Source organism: Scyliorhinus canicula, chromosome 1, assembly GCF_902713615.1.
Source record: "Scyliorhinus canicula chromosome 1, sScyCan1.1, whole genome shotgun sequence".
Lineage (NCBI taxonomy): Eukaryota > Metazoa > Chordata > Chondrichthyes > Carcharhiniformes > Scyliorhinidae > Scyliorhinus > Scyliorhinus canicula.
The window spans coordinates 166102082-166119281 of record NC_052146.1 but is presented as its reverse complement, the minus strand read 5'-3'; the positions used below and the strand labels follow the sequence as shown (position 1 = coordinate 166119281).

Here is a 17200-nt window from a genome sequence, read left to right as displayed (position 1 = left end):
GGGGCATGGACAGAGTGGATAGGGAGCAGCTGTTCCCTTTAGTTGAAGGGTCAGTTACGAGGGGGCACAAGTTCAAAGTGAGGGGCAGGAGGTTTAGGGGGGATTTGAGGAAAAGCTTTTTTACCCAGAGGTGATGACGGTCTGGAATGCACTGTCTGGGAGGGTTGACTCACAGGTCCTTTCATGCATTGGTGCAGACTCGATGGGCCGAAGGGCCTCTTCTGCACTGTAGTATTCTATGTTTGAGAGTTCAAAAGCATGGGGTTATTGATTCAAGCAAAGTGGCAGAAGGATTAGAGAGGACATGAGGAAAAACCTTTTTACACAGAGGGTACTGGGAGTCTGGAATTCGCTGCCTGAATTGATGGCGGAGACAGTGACCTTCAACTTTTTAATGAGTACTTGGATCTGAAGGGCATTGGGCCGTGTGCAGAAAGATGGCATTAAAAAGGGTACTTGGGTTGGCATGGACAAGATAGCCTTTGTCTGTGTTTAATCTTTTCTGTGGTTCTATCGGCTCATGTGTCGTTTTTTTCCCACTTTTTAAAGCTTGTCTTCTAATGGAGGATCTGGGATCAACAGCCAAACAAGAGAGCATTGCAGTTCAAAGAGACAGAGAAGAAGAGCTCAAAATTTCACAGACAACGATTTACAAACCCTTCTGAATGAGATGCAACCAAGGAGAGACAGATTGCTTGGTGTGCATGGCAGGAAACCTCAGAAACCTATTTCACGTGCCATGTGGAGGGAGGTGGCAATGGCGCTGAATGCCACCTCTCTCACATCCAGAACTGCAGACCAGTGCCGAAAAAAATTTAATGACCTGACGAGGGCAGGCAAGGTAACACACTGGACAAAAACAGAAAATGCTGGAAATACTCAGGTCAGGTATACAATATTGCGTGGGGGAGAGATAGAGTAGATAGGAGGAGCTTGTTTCCCTTGGAATAGATTTCAAAAAACAGGGGTTATAGATCCAAGCTGAGTGGCAGAAGGATTAGAGGGAACATGGGGGGGAAAACATTTTTACGCAGAAGGAGGTGGGTGTCTGGAATTCATGCCTGGGTGGAAGCAGAGACCCTAAACTCTTTTAACAAGTACCTGGATCTGCACCTTAAGTACTGTAAACTGCAGGCAATGGGCCGTGTACGGGAAGATGGGATTAAAAAGGAATCTGAGTGTCTTTGGATCGGCATGGACATGATGGGCTCAATGGCCCCCCTGCTGTGCTGTGTCATTTCGATGGTTCTAGGTGGCATCTATGCAGGGAGAAAAAAGATGCCTTTTCATGTTGAAGTTTTTCATCAGAACTGCGGCAGCAATTTGGCCTGTACAAAATGTCGGACAAGGCTCTCATCTGCAACAACCATAGGTTCAAATCAGCACTGACTGACGCCACCTTCAAAAGGTGGAGACAGGACGGGGGGACACTGACAGTCAGGGACCTATACACGGACGACAGGATCGCAACACTGGACGAACTGACAGAGAAATTTCAGCTAGCTGGGGGGAACGAGCTACGGTACCTGCAGCTCAAAAACTTCCTACGAAAGGAGACAAGGACGTACCCACAACCGCCACGACAGACACTACTGGAAGACCTACTGGACGCAAGTATCCTAGAGAAAGGGAACTGTAGTGACATGTATGGCCGACTGGTAGATAGGGACGACACCGTACTGGACGCAACAAGAAGGAAATGGGAGGACGACCTGGGGATGGAGATAGGGTGGGGACTCTGGAGCGAAGCACTGCATAGGGTCAACTCCACCTCCACGTGCGCAAGGCTCAGCCTGACGCAACTAAAAGTGGTACATAGAGCCCACTTAACGAGAAACCGTATGAGTAGGTTCTTCCCGGAGGTGGAGGACAGATGCGAGCGGTGCCAAAGAGGCCCGGCCAACCACGCCCACATGTTCTGGTCTTGCCCCAGACTTGTGGATTACTGGACAGCCTTCTTCGAGGCTATGTCCAAAGTGGTGGGGGTGAGGGTGGAGCCATGCCCGATAGTGGCGGTCTTCGGGGTTTCAGACCAGCCAGATCTATTCCTGGGGAGGAGGGCGGACGCCCTTGCCTTTGCCTCCCTGATCGCCCGCCGTAGAATCCTGTTTGGCTGGCGGTCAGCAGCACCGCCCAGAGCTGCAGACTGGCTGTCCGACCTCTCGGAATCTCTCCAAATGGAGAAAATCAAATTCGCCATCCGAGGGTCGGACGACGGCTTCCACAGAACGTGGGAGCCATTCATGCAACTGTTCCGGGACCTGTTTGTGGCCAATGTACAAAAGGAAGAATAGTCGGGTGGCCAAGAATCAGGGGGAAATGGACGGGAATCGGGGGAGGGTAGCCGGGGGGGGGGGGGGTTACGGGCTCGTTATGGGGGTTTGCTGGCAAGCCAAGGCCCAAAACCAAACTATAAAATGCCTATAAACATGTGCCTCGGCCATATTGGGGAATGTAAAATATGTATGCGGGCTAAAGGGGGCGGCCACAATTGTTGTTATGAAGATGCTTACCTGTAAATATTCATGCTAAATTTTTGTGTTTTCTTTTTTTTTCTCTCTAATAATTTGTAATCTGTCATATATAAAATATGAAAACTCAATAAAAAACATTTATAAAAAAAAAGTTAAAAACACTGAACAACTGAAAGGACGGAGGCCGGGAAAAACAACAACATTTTTGAACTCAATTTTTAGTGTCCAATCCAAATCACAACCTTTGCTTTCAATTTGTTCTCTGTCTCTTTGCAGCATTTGGTTTTAATTTCAATTTTTTCTTGTTTTTGCTTTTGGACAGCAACTGTTCATCAGTCCGCCATTCACACCTCCTCCAGGCACATCTTTACTCAAAGAGTGAAAATGCTGGAAAATCTCAGCAGGTCTGGCAGCATCTGTAAGGAGAAAAGAGCTAATGTTTTGAGTCTAGATGACCCTTTGTCAAAGTTAAAAGACATAGAAAGTGGGATATGTTTATACTGTGGAGTGAGGGAATGAAAGATGAGTCATAGCCACAGAAACTAATAAAGTGCTAATGGCAGTCCCCAGAGAGAATTATTTCCCTTTGATTTCTGTGGCTATGACTCATCTTTCATTCCCTCACCCCAAAGTATAAATATCTCCCACTTTCTACTACGTTAGCTTTGACAAAGGGTCATCTGGACTCAAAACATTAGCTCTTTTCTCTCCTTATAGATGATGCCAGACTTGCTGAGATTTTCCAGCATTTTCTCTTTTGGTTTCAGATTCCAGCATCCGCAGTAATTTGCTTTTATCCAGTTGCTTTTTGTTCTGTTACCAGTTCCTTTGGACTTTCTCCAACATCTCCTGTTGTCTAATCTTTTGTCTTCCCTGCTTCTCTTAAAGCATGATGTTGTCTTTTTTTTTACTTTTCTTGAAAATTCATCAAACTGGACATTAACCTTGATTCTCCCTCCAGTGAGCTGAGTACTTTTGTTGTCTTTATTTCAGATTTCCAGCATCCACAGTATTTTGCTTTTGTAACACACTGGATATTTTTGATACCATCATGTCGTTCATCCTCCATAACTACATAGCTACTCCTGCGCACTACACTGTGGTAAAGGGGAGCTGGGGGCACTGACTTGGGATCTAATAACATGTGTTGTCCAGGTTCCTTGCATGCAAAACCTTAAACATCCTCCAGAACTTTAATTACAAGATCTAGAACTCCAGTTGTTTGATTCCAAATGGGAAAGCGTTCTCAAATGCTAACTGAAACCTCATGACCCATGCTTTTTACAGGAGAAACTTATGCACAATGCCCGTGAGAGGCAGGAATGCAGAGGAGGAATTCCCAACATTAAGGAGCTCACCCCATATGAGGAGCAGGCTGTGGAGCTGCTGGGCAGGCAGTGTGGTCTTGCCGTAGTGGCGGATGGAGAAATCGGTGTAACAGTGCAGACTTCAGGTTAGTGCCAATGCCTCTGGAGAGACACCATAATATCCCAGTAGGGTAGCACAGTGGTTAGCACTGCTATCTCACAACGCCAGGGACCCGGGTTCAATTCCAGCCTTTTCTGTGTGGAGTTTGTACGTTCTCCCGTGTGTGTGTGGGTTTCCTCCGGGTGCTCCGGTTTCCTCCCACAGTCCAAAGATGTGCAGGTTAGGGGGATTGGCCATGCTAAATTGCCCCTTAGTGTCCAGGGATGTGCAGGTTAGGTGGGGTTATGGGGATAGGGTGGGGGAGTGGGGCTTGGGTGGAATGCTCTTTCGGAGGATCGGTGCAAACTCGATGGGCCAAATGTCCTCCTTCTGCATTGTAGGGATTCTATAATTCTATACTCCAACCACTTACCACAAGTTCACTCCTCAAACCCTTGGGCGTTATGTTCAGAGATTCTTAGTTTATTCTCTTTTCCTGCAGAGCCTTCACAGCAGTGGGGGCCAGAGGATGATGATGACGATGATGACGATGATGATGAAGACGAGGAGAAGCTATGCTTCCTCATTGATTATGATGATGAGGAAGAGGATGACGAGAACAAGCCAGATCGTGAGTCCTTGCAACTTGATTCAGCTCCATGTTCCTCTGTCCCGATCCCCTCAGTCTCGCCACCTCCATCTCTGGCTTTTTCACTCCCACGCTCAGGCTCAGATATGGTCACACGAGCACAGTTAGATGATGTTAGCGAGGAAGTGGCACTGGGTGATACCCAAGGCATGAGGGAAACGGAGGAGTGGGGACTGGGTGATGATATACCACTTCCCCAGAGGAGGCCGAGGAGAAGAATGCCTCTGACTTCAGAGCCCTGGGAGTCTGATTTCATTGGCACTCGCCCAAAGAGAAGGATGTTCAGTGAGCATCATACTTATGTGCAGGCTCTGCGTTCTGTCTTCGAAGATGTACAACATCTGACGGCTGTGACTTTGGAGTCTACAGCCCTCATTTGCAACAGCATCAAGGAAGCTTTCACATCACTGCAGACATCAATGGAACATGTGGCAGCTTCATTGGAATCTGCAGCTCACCCCCACCTCAGAAATATCCAGGAACCAGTCCATGCCCCCACCCCCACAGAAGTGCAAAGTGCTGCACTGGCAGTAATAGGGGAGCGAATAGACAGTACCCTACGTGTTGGTTTTCAGACTCTGGGGGCTGGTATACAAACTGCTGTGTCTCAGGGTTTTCAGGATTTGATAGCTGTAATTAGACCAACCATCCCGCTGGTTAATGGGAATGGAAATCAAGGTCCTAGTGCAATGGCGATGCCTGAAGGTAACCTGCCCAGAGCAGCTGGCTCTCAGGACAGCCACACCTGGCAGGCCTCTGACCTATCATCTCACAGGAGCAGGCCAGCAGACTTTAGAAGGCGATACCAAACTGCCCACGATGAATCTCAAGAGATACAACCAGCAGCAGCTCCCTGCCAGGAGCAAGCTGCCCTAGGAGGAGGGCCACCTCAGTCCCATGAGCCTTTTGTAGCACAGGAGCAGCCAATCACCTCCTGTGATACTCACGTTGCACCGAGGAGAAACAGTAGAATAGGAGACAGAAAGGCCCGTTTAGGTACTCCGGGAAAACACTCTGTGAAAAGAAAGTAGGATGAAGTGTTTACTTTTGGTTGATTAGAAAAAAAAAAGAGAAGGTGGACTTACTTTGTGCTCAGATATTCAATCAAATAAGATTTGAATGGTCATGTAGAGCCAACAAAGTATGATGTGACGATGTAGGACGAGGACCAGAGTGAAGCAGTTATAATATGTCTGAAGGAAAGGAGGACGAATTCTTGAGTTGTGACAAAGGTGCTGGCCTAAGATGAGAAGACTTCAATGCTCAGTTTCGTGCAGTGACCAAGATGTCCTTGCAGCAAGTGTCAGCCTGATGCTCTCCTCCTTATTGGTCTGCCTCCAGAACAGCAAGGCTTAACGCCCATGACACGTACCTGGCCTCTTTGTTTAGATTGCTATGTGTGCAGGCCACAGCAAGCATTTGCTATATGGAATACATAAGCTGGAGTGTACTGAAGTGCCCTGCTGCTTTTAAGACCTGGGTGGTCTTGTCAGTGACCATTCTGGTAAAATTATTGATCCTCACCACTCACACCTCTTAGTGAGGTCATTAACCATGCAAGCAGGGACTAGACTTTGTCCCTCAAAGCTATCATTGACCCTATTGATGAGCAAAAATTCCTCCGAATGTATTCATCATGGCAACTTCATACACATCTCTCATTGAGAATTGTTTGCATGCTGTCACACATAACCTTAGCATTCACCCAGTGAAAGCTACTTCTGCTCATGAAACTGAGTTGGTGGGGCAGTCAGGAATATCAGTGACAGCAGGGGTTGCTGGTGACCATGGGAGCTTGTAAAGGCACATTGATGCCAAGCTGGGCTATATTACACTGATCCCCTGTGATTTCCTGAAATGACCGAGAAAACTCAACAGTTAAATATGGTCATCACTTTCACAGTTGCAGACAGAGTTGTGTGAACTAGTGATCTTGGCTGTAGATCTTCACACAATAACTGCCTTGTTCTACGGACTGCTTGAAAGACGCTCTCCTCACACAGTACTCCTCATTAAAGTCTGCATAAACTGTGTAGCCTGTAAATTATTTAAGGGGAGGGTAATATATTGCTCAGAAGCTGCATCAGTCTTCTTTCTTTCATCCTCTCCTGCTCCTATTCTACCATTATAATGGAAGATAAAGGAATTCTCAAACCTGGTTCTGAATATCTCATTGGGGGACAAAAGTATTCTTGGGGCTTCAGACCCTCAGGCCATTAGAAAAATATCTAGTGCCGCGGGGCGGGGGGGGGAATCAAAACAAAGTACTGTACTTCACAAATCATCCAGCTGCAGGAACTTGTTGACTAAGTTCTTGTCCCTCGTAAGGGTCAAAGATTCTTGACTTCCACCAGTCTCAGCTGGTCCTCGGAGCCACTGAGCTTCCAGAAAATTTGTTCTGTTTTCAGGTTTAACACATTGGAAGTGTCACTTGCAGAAATCCGCTGCTCCAATTCTGCTGCCCTCACCAATAAATTCAAATGATTAACCATGATCTAACTGAATGGCGGAGCAGGCATGTGGGGCTGAATAACCTACTCCTGTGACTATCTTCCTCACTTCAATGGGGCTTGGTGGTGGAATGTTGGGAGGACCACCAGCACGCCATCAGGAACTTGGCTCCACTGATTTGAAGTTGAAAAAGCAGCAGAGTTGGCTCTGCCTCAATCTGTAGGATACTACAATCAGTTGTCCTGATTTGGCACCTCATAACAGCAAGAAATTTCAGGGCTCGAATTTATTGAACTTCTGTTTACACGTATGCCTTTACCACCTCAACGCTTCATTTCTGTAATGCCATTTTTGCTTGGCTCCTTGATTCCACTTTTCATAAGTTACAGCAAGTTCCGAATGCTATTCCGTGTTTCTGATCCACACACACTCTCATACTCCGACCTTTTCTAAGATCCACTGCCTCCCTGTCCCTCTTTGAAACAGTTATAGGATTATTAATGATACTTTTAAGTCCCACTCTTTACCCTAACACTACCTTCCTGATCTCTCAGTCATATATTCATGACCTCCACACCTTATCAAATGCCTACTCTTCCAGCCATTTCCCCTTACACTCCTGTTTTATTACCTCCCTGCTCTCAAAAGTTGTCTCAGAGCACATATTCTGACCCTGCCTTAATTCCGAATGAATTATTCCCAAGGAAGTTGGGGATTTTTTTTTTTTTGGCACATCAAATGTTTTGGCCCAGTACGTAGTCCTGCCTGTTTTCTGTCCTGCTCGGAGTTGCAATCTTACAGACAATTTTTAAAGTATAGCAGAAAGACTTCTGTGAACTATTAGAGTTCAGGAGAGAAAACTGGTCAAAGATTAACCAGTGTGAGATTGCCACATTAAATTTAGTGCCGCCTCTCCTCAGGAAATTAAATAAATTGGGTAGAGTTCATCGTAGCTGGTCTCTGAAGAAATGGGTTACAGTGGCCCAATGGCTGGATAGCCCAAAATTAGATTTTGCATTAAATGCATCTGCTATTCTTTTGCCCATTTAATTGACGGCACTGATGTCTTGATTACTCTAATTTCAACTGCACTGCTCCCTTGACATGTGGCTAAATGTCATCAGCTTTTTTGATAATATCAGAATCATACAGTACAAAAGTACTTCGGCTCGTCAAAATTTCACCGACAAAAACAAAACAACACTAATCCCACTTTACATAGATTTACATAGAATTTACAGTGCAGAAGGAGGCCATTCGGCCCATCGAGTCTGCACCGGCTCCTGGAAAGAGCACCCTACCCAAGGTCAACACCTCCACCCTATCCCCATAACCCAGTAACCCCACCCAACACTAAGGGCAATTTTGGACACTAAGGGCAATTTATCATGGCCAATCCACCTAACCTGCACATCTTTGGACTGTGGGAGGAAACCGGAGCACCCGGAGGAAACCCATGCACACACGGGGAGGATGTGCAGACTCCGCACAGACAGTGACCCAAGCCGGAATCGAACCTGAGCTGTGAAGCGATTGTGCTATCCACAATGCTACCGTACTACCCGGCATTTGGCCCACAGCCTTGAATGTTATGACATTTCAAGTGCTCATCCAAGTACTTTTTAAAGATTGTGAAGTTTCCTGCCTCAGCTACCCCGCTAGTCAGTAAATTCCAGACTCCCACCACCTTCTGGGTGAAAAACCCTTTTCTCCAATCCCCCCCTACCTTTCACCAAAATTATGCCCCATTGTTATTGACCCTTCAACTGAGGGGAATAGCTGCTTTCTATCCACCTTGTCCATGCCCCTCATAATCTTACACCTCAAACAGGTCCCTTCTCAGCCTTCTGTGCACCAAAGATAATAACCTGAGCTTACCCATCCTCTCTTCGTAGCTAAAATGCTCCATCCCAGGCAACATCCTGTTGAATTGCCTCTGCACCCTCTCCAGTACAATTACACCTTTCCTATATTTCTTCTATGTTGTTTACATATATCACAATTATCATAGAATCGTAGAATTTACAGTGCAGAAGGAGGCCATTTGGCCCATCAAGTCTGCACCGGCTCTTGGAAAGAGCACCCTACTTAAGCCCACACCCTCCACCCGATCCCTGTAACCCCAGCTAATCTTTTTTTTTTACACTAAGGGCAATTGATCATGGTCAATCCACCTAACCTGCACATCTTTGGACTGTGGGAGGAAACCGGAGCACCCGGAGGAAACCCACAGTTACTCGAGTTACTGTTTCAGTTTGACACAACAGTGTAGCAATCAGGAAACTTTGTACTTCCTGCTCCATTGTGATACTCGCGACCTCGTGCCTCAGGGTCAGTGTGAGGGCCACTCCCGTCCCAGAGTCATGAGATATTCCCACTGTGTACGCCAGAGTCGGTGTGATCGTCTCCAATCTCCATCCCAGGGACAGTGCAATATTCCGCATTCCATACCCCAGGGTCCGTGTGATAATGCACACTCCATATGCCAGGGTCCGTGTGATATTCCCCTCTCCCTGCCCCATGGTCAGTGTGATATTCCCCACTCCCTGCCCTGCGTTCAGTGTGATAATCCTCACTCCCTGCCCCATGGTCAGTGTGATACTCCCCACTCCCTGCCCCATGGTCAGTGTGATACTCCCCACTCCCTGCCCCAGGGTCAGTGTGATACCCCTCACTCCCTGCCCCAGGGTCAGTGTGATATTCCCCACTCCTTTCCCCGGGGTCAGTGTGATATTCCCCACTCCCTACCCCAGGGTCAGTGTGATATTCCCCACTCCCTGCCCCATGGTCAGTGTGATATTCCCCACTCCCTACCCCAGGGTCAGTGTGATATTCCCCACTCCCTGCCCCATGGTCAGTGTGATATTCCCCACTCCCTGCCCCAGGGTCAGTGTGATATTCCCCACTCCCTGCCCCATGGTCAGTGTGATATTCCCCACTCCCTACCCCAGGGTCAGTGTGATATTCCCCACTCCCTGCCCCATGGTCAGTGTGATATTCCCCACTCCCTGCCCCAGGGTCAGTGTGATATTCCTCACTCCCTGCCCCATGGTCAGTGTGATATTCCCCACTCCCTGCCCCAGGGTCAGTGTGATACCCCTCACTCCCTGCCCCAGGGTCAGTGTGATACCCCTCACTCCCTGCCCCAGGGTCAGTGTGATACCCCTCACTCCCTGCCCCAGGGTCAGTGTGATATTCCCCACTCCCTGCCCCAGGGTCAGTGTGATACCCCTCACTCCCTGCCCCAGGGTCAGTGTGATACCCCTCACTCCCTGCCCCAGGGTCAGTGTGATATTCCCCACTCCCTACCCCAGGGTCAGTGTGATATTCCCCACTCCCTGCCCCAGGGTCAGTGTGATATTCCTCACTCCCTGCCCCAGGGTCAGTGTGATACCCCTCACTCCCTGCCCCAGGGTCAGTGTGATATTCCCCACTCCCTGCCCCAGGGTCAGTGTGATACTCCCCACTCCCTACCCCAGGGTCAGTGTGATACCCCCCACTCCCTGCCCCAGGGTCAGTGTGATAATCCCCACTCCTTTCCCCAGGGTCAGTGTGATATTCCTCACTCCCTGCCCCAGGGTCAGTGTGATACCCCTCACTCCCTGCCCCAGGGTCAGTGTGATACCCCTCACTCCCTGCCCCAGGGTCAGTGTGATACCCCTCACTCCCTGCCCCAGGGTCAGTGTGATACCCCCCACTCCCTGCCCCAGGGTCAGTGTGATACCCCTCACTCCCTGCCCCAGGGTCAGTGTGATATTCCCCACTCCCTGCCCCAGGGTCAGTGTGATATTCCCCACTCCCTGCCCCAGGGTCAGTGTGATACCCCTCACTCCCTGCCCCATGGTCAGTGTGATACCCCTCACTCCCTGCCCCAGGGTCAGTGTGATACCCCCCACTCCCTGCCCCAGGGTCAGTGTGATACCCCTCACTCCCTGCCCCAGGGTCAGTGTGATACCCCTCACTCCCTGCCCCATGGTCAGTGTGATACCCCTCACTCCCTGCCCCAGGGTCAGTGTGATACCCCCCACTCCCTACCCCAGGGTCAGTGTGATACCCCTCACTCCCTGCCCCAGGGTCAGTGTGATACCCCTCACTCCCTGCCCCAGGGTCAGTGTGATACCCCTCACTCCCTGCCCCATGGTCAGTGTGATACCCCTCACTCCCTGCCCCAGGGTCAGTGTGATACCCCCCACTCCCTGCCCCAGGGTCAGTGTGATACCCCTCACTCCCTGCCCCAGGGTCAGTGTGATACCCCTCACTCCCTGCCCCATGGTCAGTGTGATACCCCTCACTCCCTGCCCCAGGGTCAGTGTGATACCCCCCACTCCCTACCCCAGGGTCAGTGTGATACCCCTCACTCCCTGCCCCAGGGTCAGTGTGATACCCCTCACTCCCTGCCCCATGGTCAGTGTGATACCCCTCACTCCCTGCCCCAGGGTCAGTGTGATACCCCCCACTCCCTACCCCAGGGTCAGTGTGATACCCCTCACTCCCTGCCCCAGGGTCAGTGTGATATTCCTCACTCCCTGCCCCATGGTCAGTGTGATACTCCCCACTCCCTGCCCCAGGGTCAGTGTGATATTCCCCACTCCCTGCCCCAGGGTCAGTGTGATACTCCCCACTCCCTGCCCCAGGGTCAGTGTGATACCCCTCACTCCCTGCCCTGCGTTCAGTGTGATATTCCCCACTCCCTGCCCCATGGTCAGTGTGATATTCCCCACTCCCTGCCCTGCGTTCAGTGTGATATTCCTCACTCCCTACCCCAGGGTCAGTGTGATATTCCCCACTCCCTGCCCCAGGGTCAGTGTGATATTCCCCACTCCCTGCCCCAGGGTCAGTGTGATATTCCCCACTCCCTGCCCCAGGGTCAGTGTGATATTCCCCACTCCCTACCCCATGGTCAGTGTGATATTCCCCACTCCCTGCCCCAGGGTCAGTGTGATACCCCTCACTCCCTGCCCCAGGGTCAGTGTGATATTCCCCACTCCCTGCCCCAGGGTCAGTGTGATATTCCCCACTCCCTACCCCATGGTCAGTGTGATATTCCCCACTCCCTGCCCCAGGGTCAGTGTGATATTCCCCACTCCCTGCCCCATGGTCAGTGTGATACCCCTCACTCCCTGCCCCAGGGTCAGTGTGATACCCCTCACTCCCTGCCCCAGGGTCAGTGTGATACCCCTCACTCCCTACCCCAGGGTCAGTGTGATACCCCCCACTCCCTGCCCCAGGGTCAGTGTGATACTCCTCACTCCCTGCCCCAGGGTCAGTGTGATACCCCTCACTCCCTGCCCCAGGGTCAGTGTGATACCCCCCACTCCCTGCCCCAGGGTCAGTGTGATACCCCTCACTCCCTGCCCCAGGGTCAGTGTGATATTCCCCACTCCCTACCCCATGGTCAGTGTGATATTCCCCACTCCCTGCCCCAGGGTCAGTGTGATATTCCCCACTCCCTGCCCCATGGTCAGTGTGATATTCCTCACTCCCTGCCCCAGGGTCAGTGTGATACCCCTCACTCCCTGCCCCAGGGTCAGTGTGATATTCCCCACTCCCTGCCCCAGGGTCAGTGTGATACCCCTCACTCCCTGCCCCAGGGTCAGTGTGATACCCCTCACTCCCTGCCCCATGGTCAGTGTGATACCCCTCACTCCCTGCCCCATGGTCAGTGTGATATTCCCCACTCCCTGCCCCAGGGTCAGTGTGATACTCCCCACTCCCTGCCCCAGGGTCAGTGTGATACCCCCCACTCCCTGCCCCAGGGTCAGTGTGATACTCCCCACTCCCTGCCCCAGGGTCAGTGTGATATTCCCCACTCCCTGCCCCAGGGTCAGTGTGATACCCCCCACTCCCTGCCCCAGGGTCAGTGTGATACCCCCCACTCCCTGCCCCAGGGTCAGTGTGATATTCCCCACTCCCTGCCCCAGGGTCAGTGTGATATTCCCCACTCCCTGCCCCAGGGTCAGTGTGATATTCCCCACTCCCTACCCCAGGGTCAGTGTGATATTCCCCACTCCATGCCCCAGGGTCAGTGTGATATTCCCCACTCCCTGCCCCAGGGTCAGTGTGATATTCCTCACTCCCTACCCCAGGGTCAGTGTGATATTCCCCACTCCCTGCCCCAGGGTCAGTGTGATATTCCCCACTCCCTACCCCAGGGTCAGTGTGATACCCCCCACTCCCTGCCCCAGGGTCAGTGTGATACCCCTCACTCCCTGCCCCAGGGTCAGTGTGATATTCCCCACTCCATGCCCCAGGGTCAGTGTGATATTCCCCACTCCCTGCCCCAGGGTCAGTGTGATATTCCTCACTCCCTACCCCAGGGTCAGTGTGATACCCCTCACTCCCTGCCCCAGGGTCAGTGTGATACCCCTCACTCCCTACCCCAGGGTCAGTGTGATATTCCCCACTCCCTGCCCCAGGGTCAGTGTGATATTCCTCACTCCTTTCCCCATGGTCACTGTGATATTCCCCACTCCCTACCCCAGGGTCAGTGTGATACTCCCCACTCCCTGCCCCAGGGTCAGTGTGATACCCCTCACTCCCTGCCCCATGGTCAGTGTGATACCCCTCACTCCCTACCCCAGGGTCAGTGTGATACCCCTCACTCCCTGCCCCATGGTCAGTGTGATACCCCTCACTCCCTGCCCCATGGTCAGTGTGATACCCCTCACTCCCTGCCCCAGGGTCAGTGTGATACCCCTCACTCCCTGCCCCAGGGTCAGTGTGATACCCCTCACTCCCTGCCCCATGGTCAGTGTGATACCCCTCACTCCCTACCCCAGGGTCAGTGTGATACTCCCCACTCCCTACCCCATGGTCAGTGTGATACCCCTCACTCCCTGCCCCAGGGTCAGTGTGATACCCCTCACTCCCTACCCCAGGGTCAGTGTGATACTCCCCACTCCCTGCCCCATGGTCAGTGTGATATTCCCCACTCCCTACCCCAGGGTCAGTGTGATATTCCCCACTCCCTACCCCAGGGTCAGTGTGATAATCCCCACTCCTTTCCCCAGGGTCAGTGTGATATTCCTCACTCCCTGCCCCAGGGTCAGTGTGATATTCCTCACTCCCTGCCCCAGGGTCAGTGTGATATTCCCCACTCCCTGCCCCAGGGTCAGTGTGATAATCCCCACTCCTTTCCCCAGGGTCAGTGTGATATTCCTCACTCCCTGCCCCAGGGTCAGTGTGATATTCCTCACTCCCTGCCCCAGGGTCAGTGTGATATTCCCCACTCCCTGCCCCAGGGTCAGTGTGATACCCCTCACTCCTTTCCCCAGGGTCAGTGTGATACCCCTCACTCCCTGCCCCAGGGTCAGTGTGATACCCCCCACTCCCTACCCCAGGGTCAGTGTGATACCCCCCACTCCCTACCCCAGGGTCAGTGTGATACCCCCCACTCCCTACCCCAGGGTCAGTGTGATATTCCCCACTCCCTGCCCCATGGTCAGTGTGATATTCCCCACTCCCTACCCCAGGGTCAGTGTGATATTCCTCACTCCCTACCCCAGGGTCAGTGTGATACCCCTCACTCCCTGCCCCAGGGTCAGTGTGATGGTCCCCACTCCCTACCCCAGGGTCAGTGTGATATTCCCCACTCCCTACCCCAGAGTCAGTGTGATATTCCCCACTCCCTGCCCCAGGGTCAGTGTGATATTCCCCACTCCCTGCCCCAGGGTCAGTGTGATACCCCTCACTCCCTGCCCCATGGTCAGTGTGATACCCCTCACTCCCTACCCCAGGGTCAGTGTGATACTCCTCACTCCCTGCCCCAGGGTCAGTGTGATACCCCTCACTCCCTGCCCCAGGGTCAGTGTGATACTCCTCACTCCCTGCCCCAGGGTCAGTGTGATACCCCTCACTCCCTGCCCCAGGGTCAGTGTGATACCCCTCACTCCCTGCCCCAGGGTTAGTGTGATACCCCTCACTCCCTGCCCCAGGGTTAGTGTGATGGTCCCTTTCTGGAGTCAGCCTCTGATTTCCCCATTGACCGTGCATGGCTCTGGTCCAGGGAACTCTGCTACATATCGTCTGGATGTTCAGGCGCTGCTGCTTACTGGTGCCGCCATTCCTCTTCTGTTGTGTTTCTTCCCAGTGACTATGGCAGTTCCTAGAAATGAAATACTTACTCCGAGTGCCAGCCTGTGTCCTTGTCGATCTTTTATTAACTTAGAAATTAAGTTTTGATTTGTGTAAAGAAAGACTTTATTCCTTCTTGGTCATTTCATCTGTTGGCCTTAACAGAGTTGGATTTATGCAATGTATTTGAAACTGAATGAGGCACTGTATGGTCCCTGCAGATTGTGTTCCACATGCAGCGATCTTAATAAATGTAGCAGGTTACAGAGAACGAGGGCTCCACTCCACTGAGGGAGAATTCACGTCAGCGGGTTCAAAAGCATGAGTAGCTGCAGTACAAAGTACACAATACCTGGTTTGACATTCCCTGCTGGGAATCCAGGATGAAGTTATTAAACTGCTAGGCAGTGCTGTTCAGTGACACTGGTCACTCTTCATTGAAGAAAATCCCATTATGAATGGGGCTAAACTCAGCTAAATGTAGACTGATCTTTAAATCACTGTTTTAAGTGGAGAGGCTGAGAGAAAGACTGCACAGCTCAATGAAACACTTTTTGAAGTGACAAATGACTGTAAACCAGTTATAGTAACTATTTGGATTATGGAGCAAACTGATCATTTTGACCAGATTCCACTATGCCAAGATTTTGGATACTTTATGACTCTGGAATGGTTTAAGTATTGTGTAAATCAAGTATTGTAATGTTACTTGCTGTGGTTGTCTGTAATTTCTTACTTGTAAATAAATTGGAATATTACTTTTAGTCTGTGGACCAAGTGTGTGATACTTATTGTTTCCTGGACAGCAAATGGTGGGGAGCAGCTAATGTGGAGACAGACACCCTCATAACATTTAAGAAGTATTCAGATGTGCACGTGAGATCCCAGGGCATGCAAGGCTATGGGCCAAGTGCTGGAAAATGGAATTAAAATAGTTAGGTGGTTGTTTTTGGCCAGCGCAGACTCGATGGGCTGAAGTACCTTTTTGTGCTGTATGACTCTAGATTTTTCTAATGCATTTCGATTCCTTGTTTTAAGGAATATGCATCCTCCTTATTCTTCCTATCAAATGCATCACTTTGCATTTAACTATGTATTGAACTAATTTACCAATTACACGCTCAATTTGCAAGTTTAATAATGCTTCCTTGTATTTTGTCACAGTCTTCTTCAGAATTAACAGAATCCCTCAATTTGGTGCCCACATATTTTGAAATTGTACTTCCAATCCCCGAGTCAAACTCAAGAATGATACTGGGGTGAAAAGAATTATGTTATAAGAGATTACATATATTAGGCTTATATTTTCATGAGTATAAAAGATGAGTAATTTAATTGCTGTGTTTAAGATTGTTACACGCAGGAGGGGGATTCTCCTCTCACCACCCGTCTGCAAATAGAAAGGTGTTTTGATTTGCTTCCCCTACATTAGCGGTGTCATATTTCTCAACCCTCAGTTTTGGTGTGATCCAATTTTGCATCACCCTGCGGCAACCTCGAGGTAGGATGACCTCCGAGGGTTAGATTTTTTGCACACATTCAAAGCATGAGTGGAGGGTCGCAATGTTGTCTCCTCGTTTCTGGAAAAGGTTATGGGAATAAGGCAGGGGAGTGGGACGAGGTGGAAAGCTCTTTTAGAGAGCCAGTGTAGACTTGATGGGCCGGGTGGCCTTCTGCACTGTAAAGATTCTGTGATCCATTTAGATTCATACAGTAAAACAGGAATAAAGAAAAGAAAGACTCCGGTGCAGAGACCACAAAAAAAATGAAATATTGTTTCACATGGGTACCAAATTCTAGAGTTTTAAAAAATATGCCTTAATTGAATTTTTATAAGCAAACATTGACCATTATCAATGGGGCCTCACGGTAGCATGGTGGTTAGCATCAATGCTTCACAGCTCCAGGGTCCCAGGTTCGATTCCCGGCTGGGTCACTGTCTGTGTGGAGTCTGCACGTCCTCCCCGTGTGCGCGTGGGTTTCCTCCGGGTGCTCCGGTTTCCTCCCACAGTCCAAAGATGTGCGGGTTAGGTGGATTGGCCATGCTAAATTGCCCGTAGTGTAAGGTTAATGGGGGGATTGTTGGGTTACGGGTATGTGGGTTTAAGTGGGGTGATCATTGTTCGGCACAACATCGAGGGCCGAA

General features: G+C 50.6%; 1 protein-coding gene across 4 annotated transcripts in view; it reads left to right on the top strand.

Annotated features, from left to right (window-relative positions):
• The window catches only part of LOC119969037, a 28985-nt gene extending 13167 nt beyond the window's left edge, over nt 1-15818 (top strand). For 2 of the 4 annotated variants that reach the window (XM_038802186.1, XM_038802205.1), the window contains exons 3-5: nt 550-883; nt 3762-3927; nt 4384-8204. In XM_038802186.1, coding sequence (XP_038658114.1) covers nt 550-883; nt 3762-3927; nt 4384-5561 — 1678 coding nt within the window. In that variant the 3' untranslated portion in view covers nt 5562-8204. Of the gene's footprint in view, nt 1-549; nt 884-3761; nt 3928-4383; nt 8205-15275 lie in introns of those variants that run through there. The other 2 variants (XM_038802215.1, XM_038802195.1) reach the window with 2 other exon arrangements.
• Nucleotides 15819-17200: the final 1382 nt, after the last annotated feature.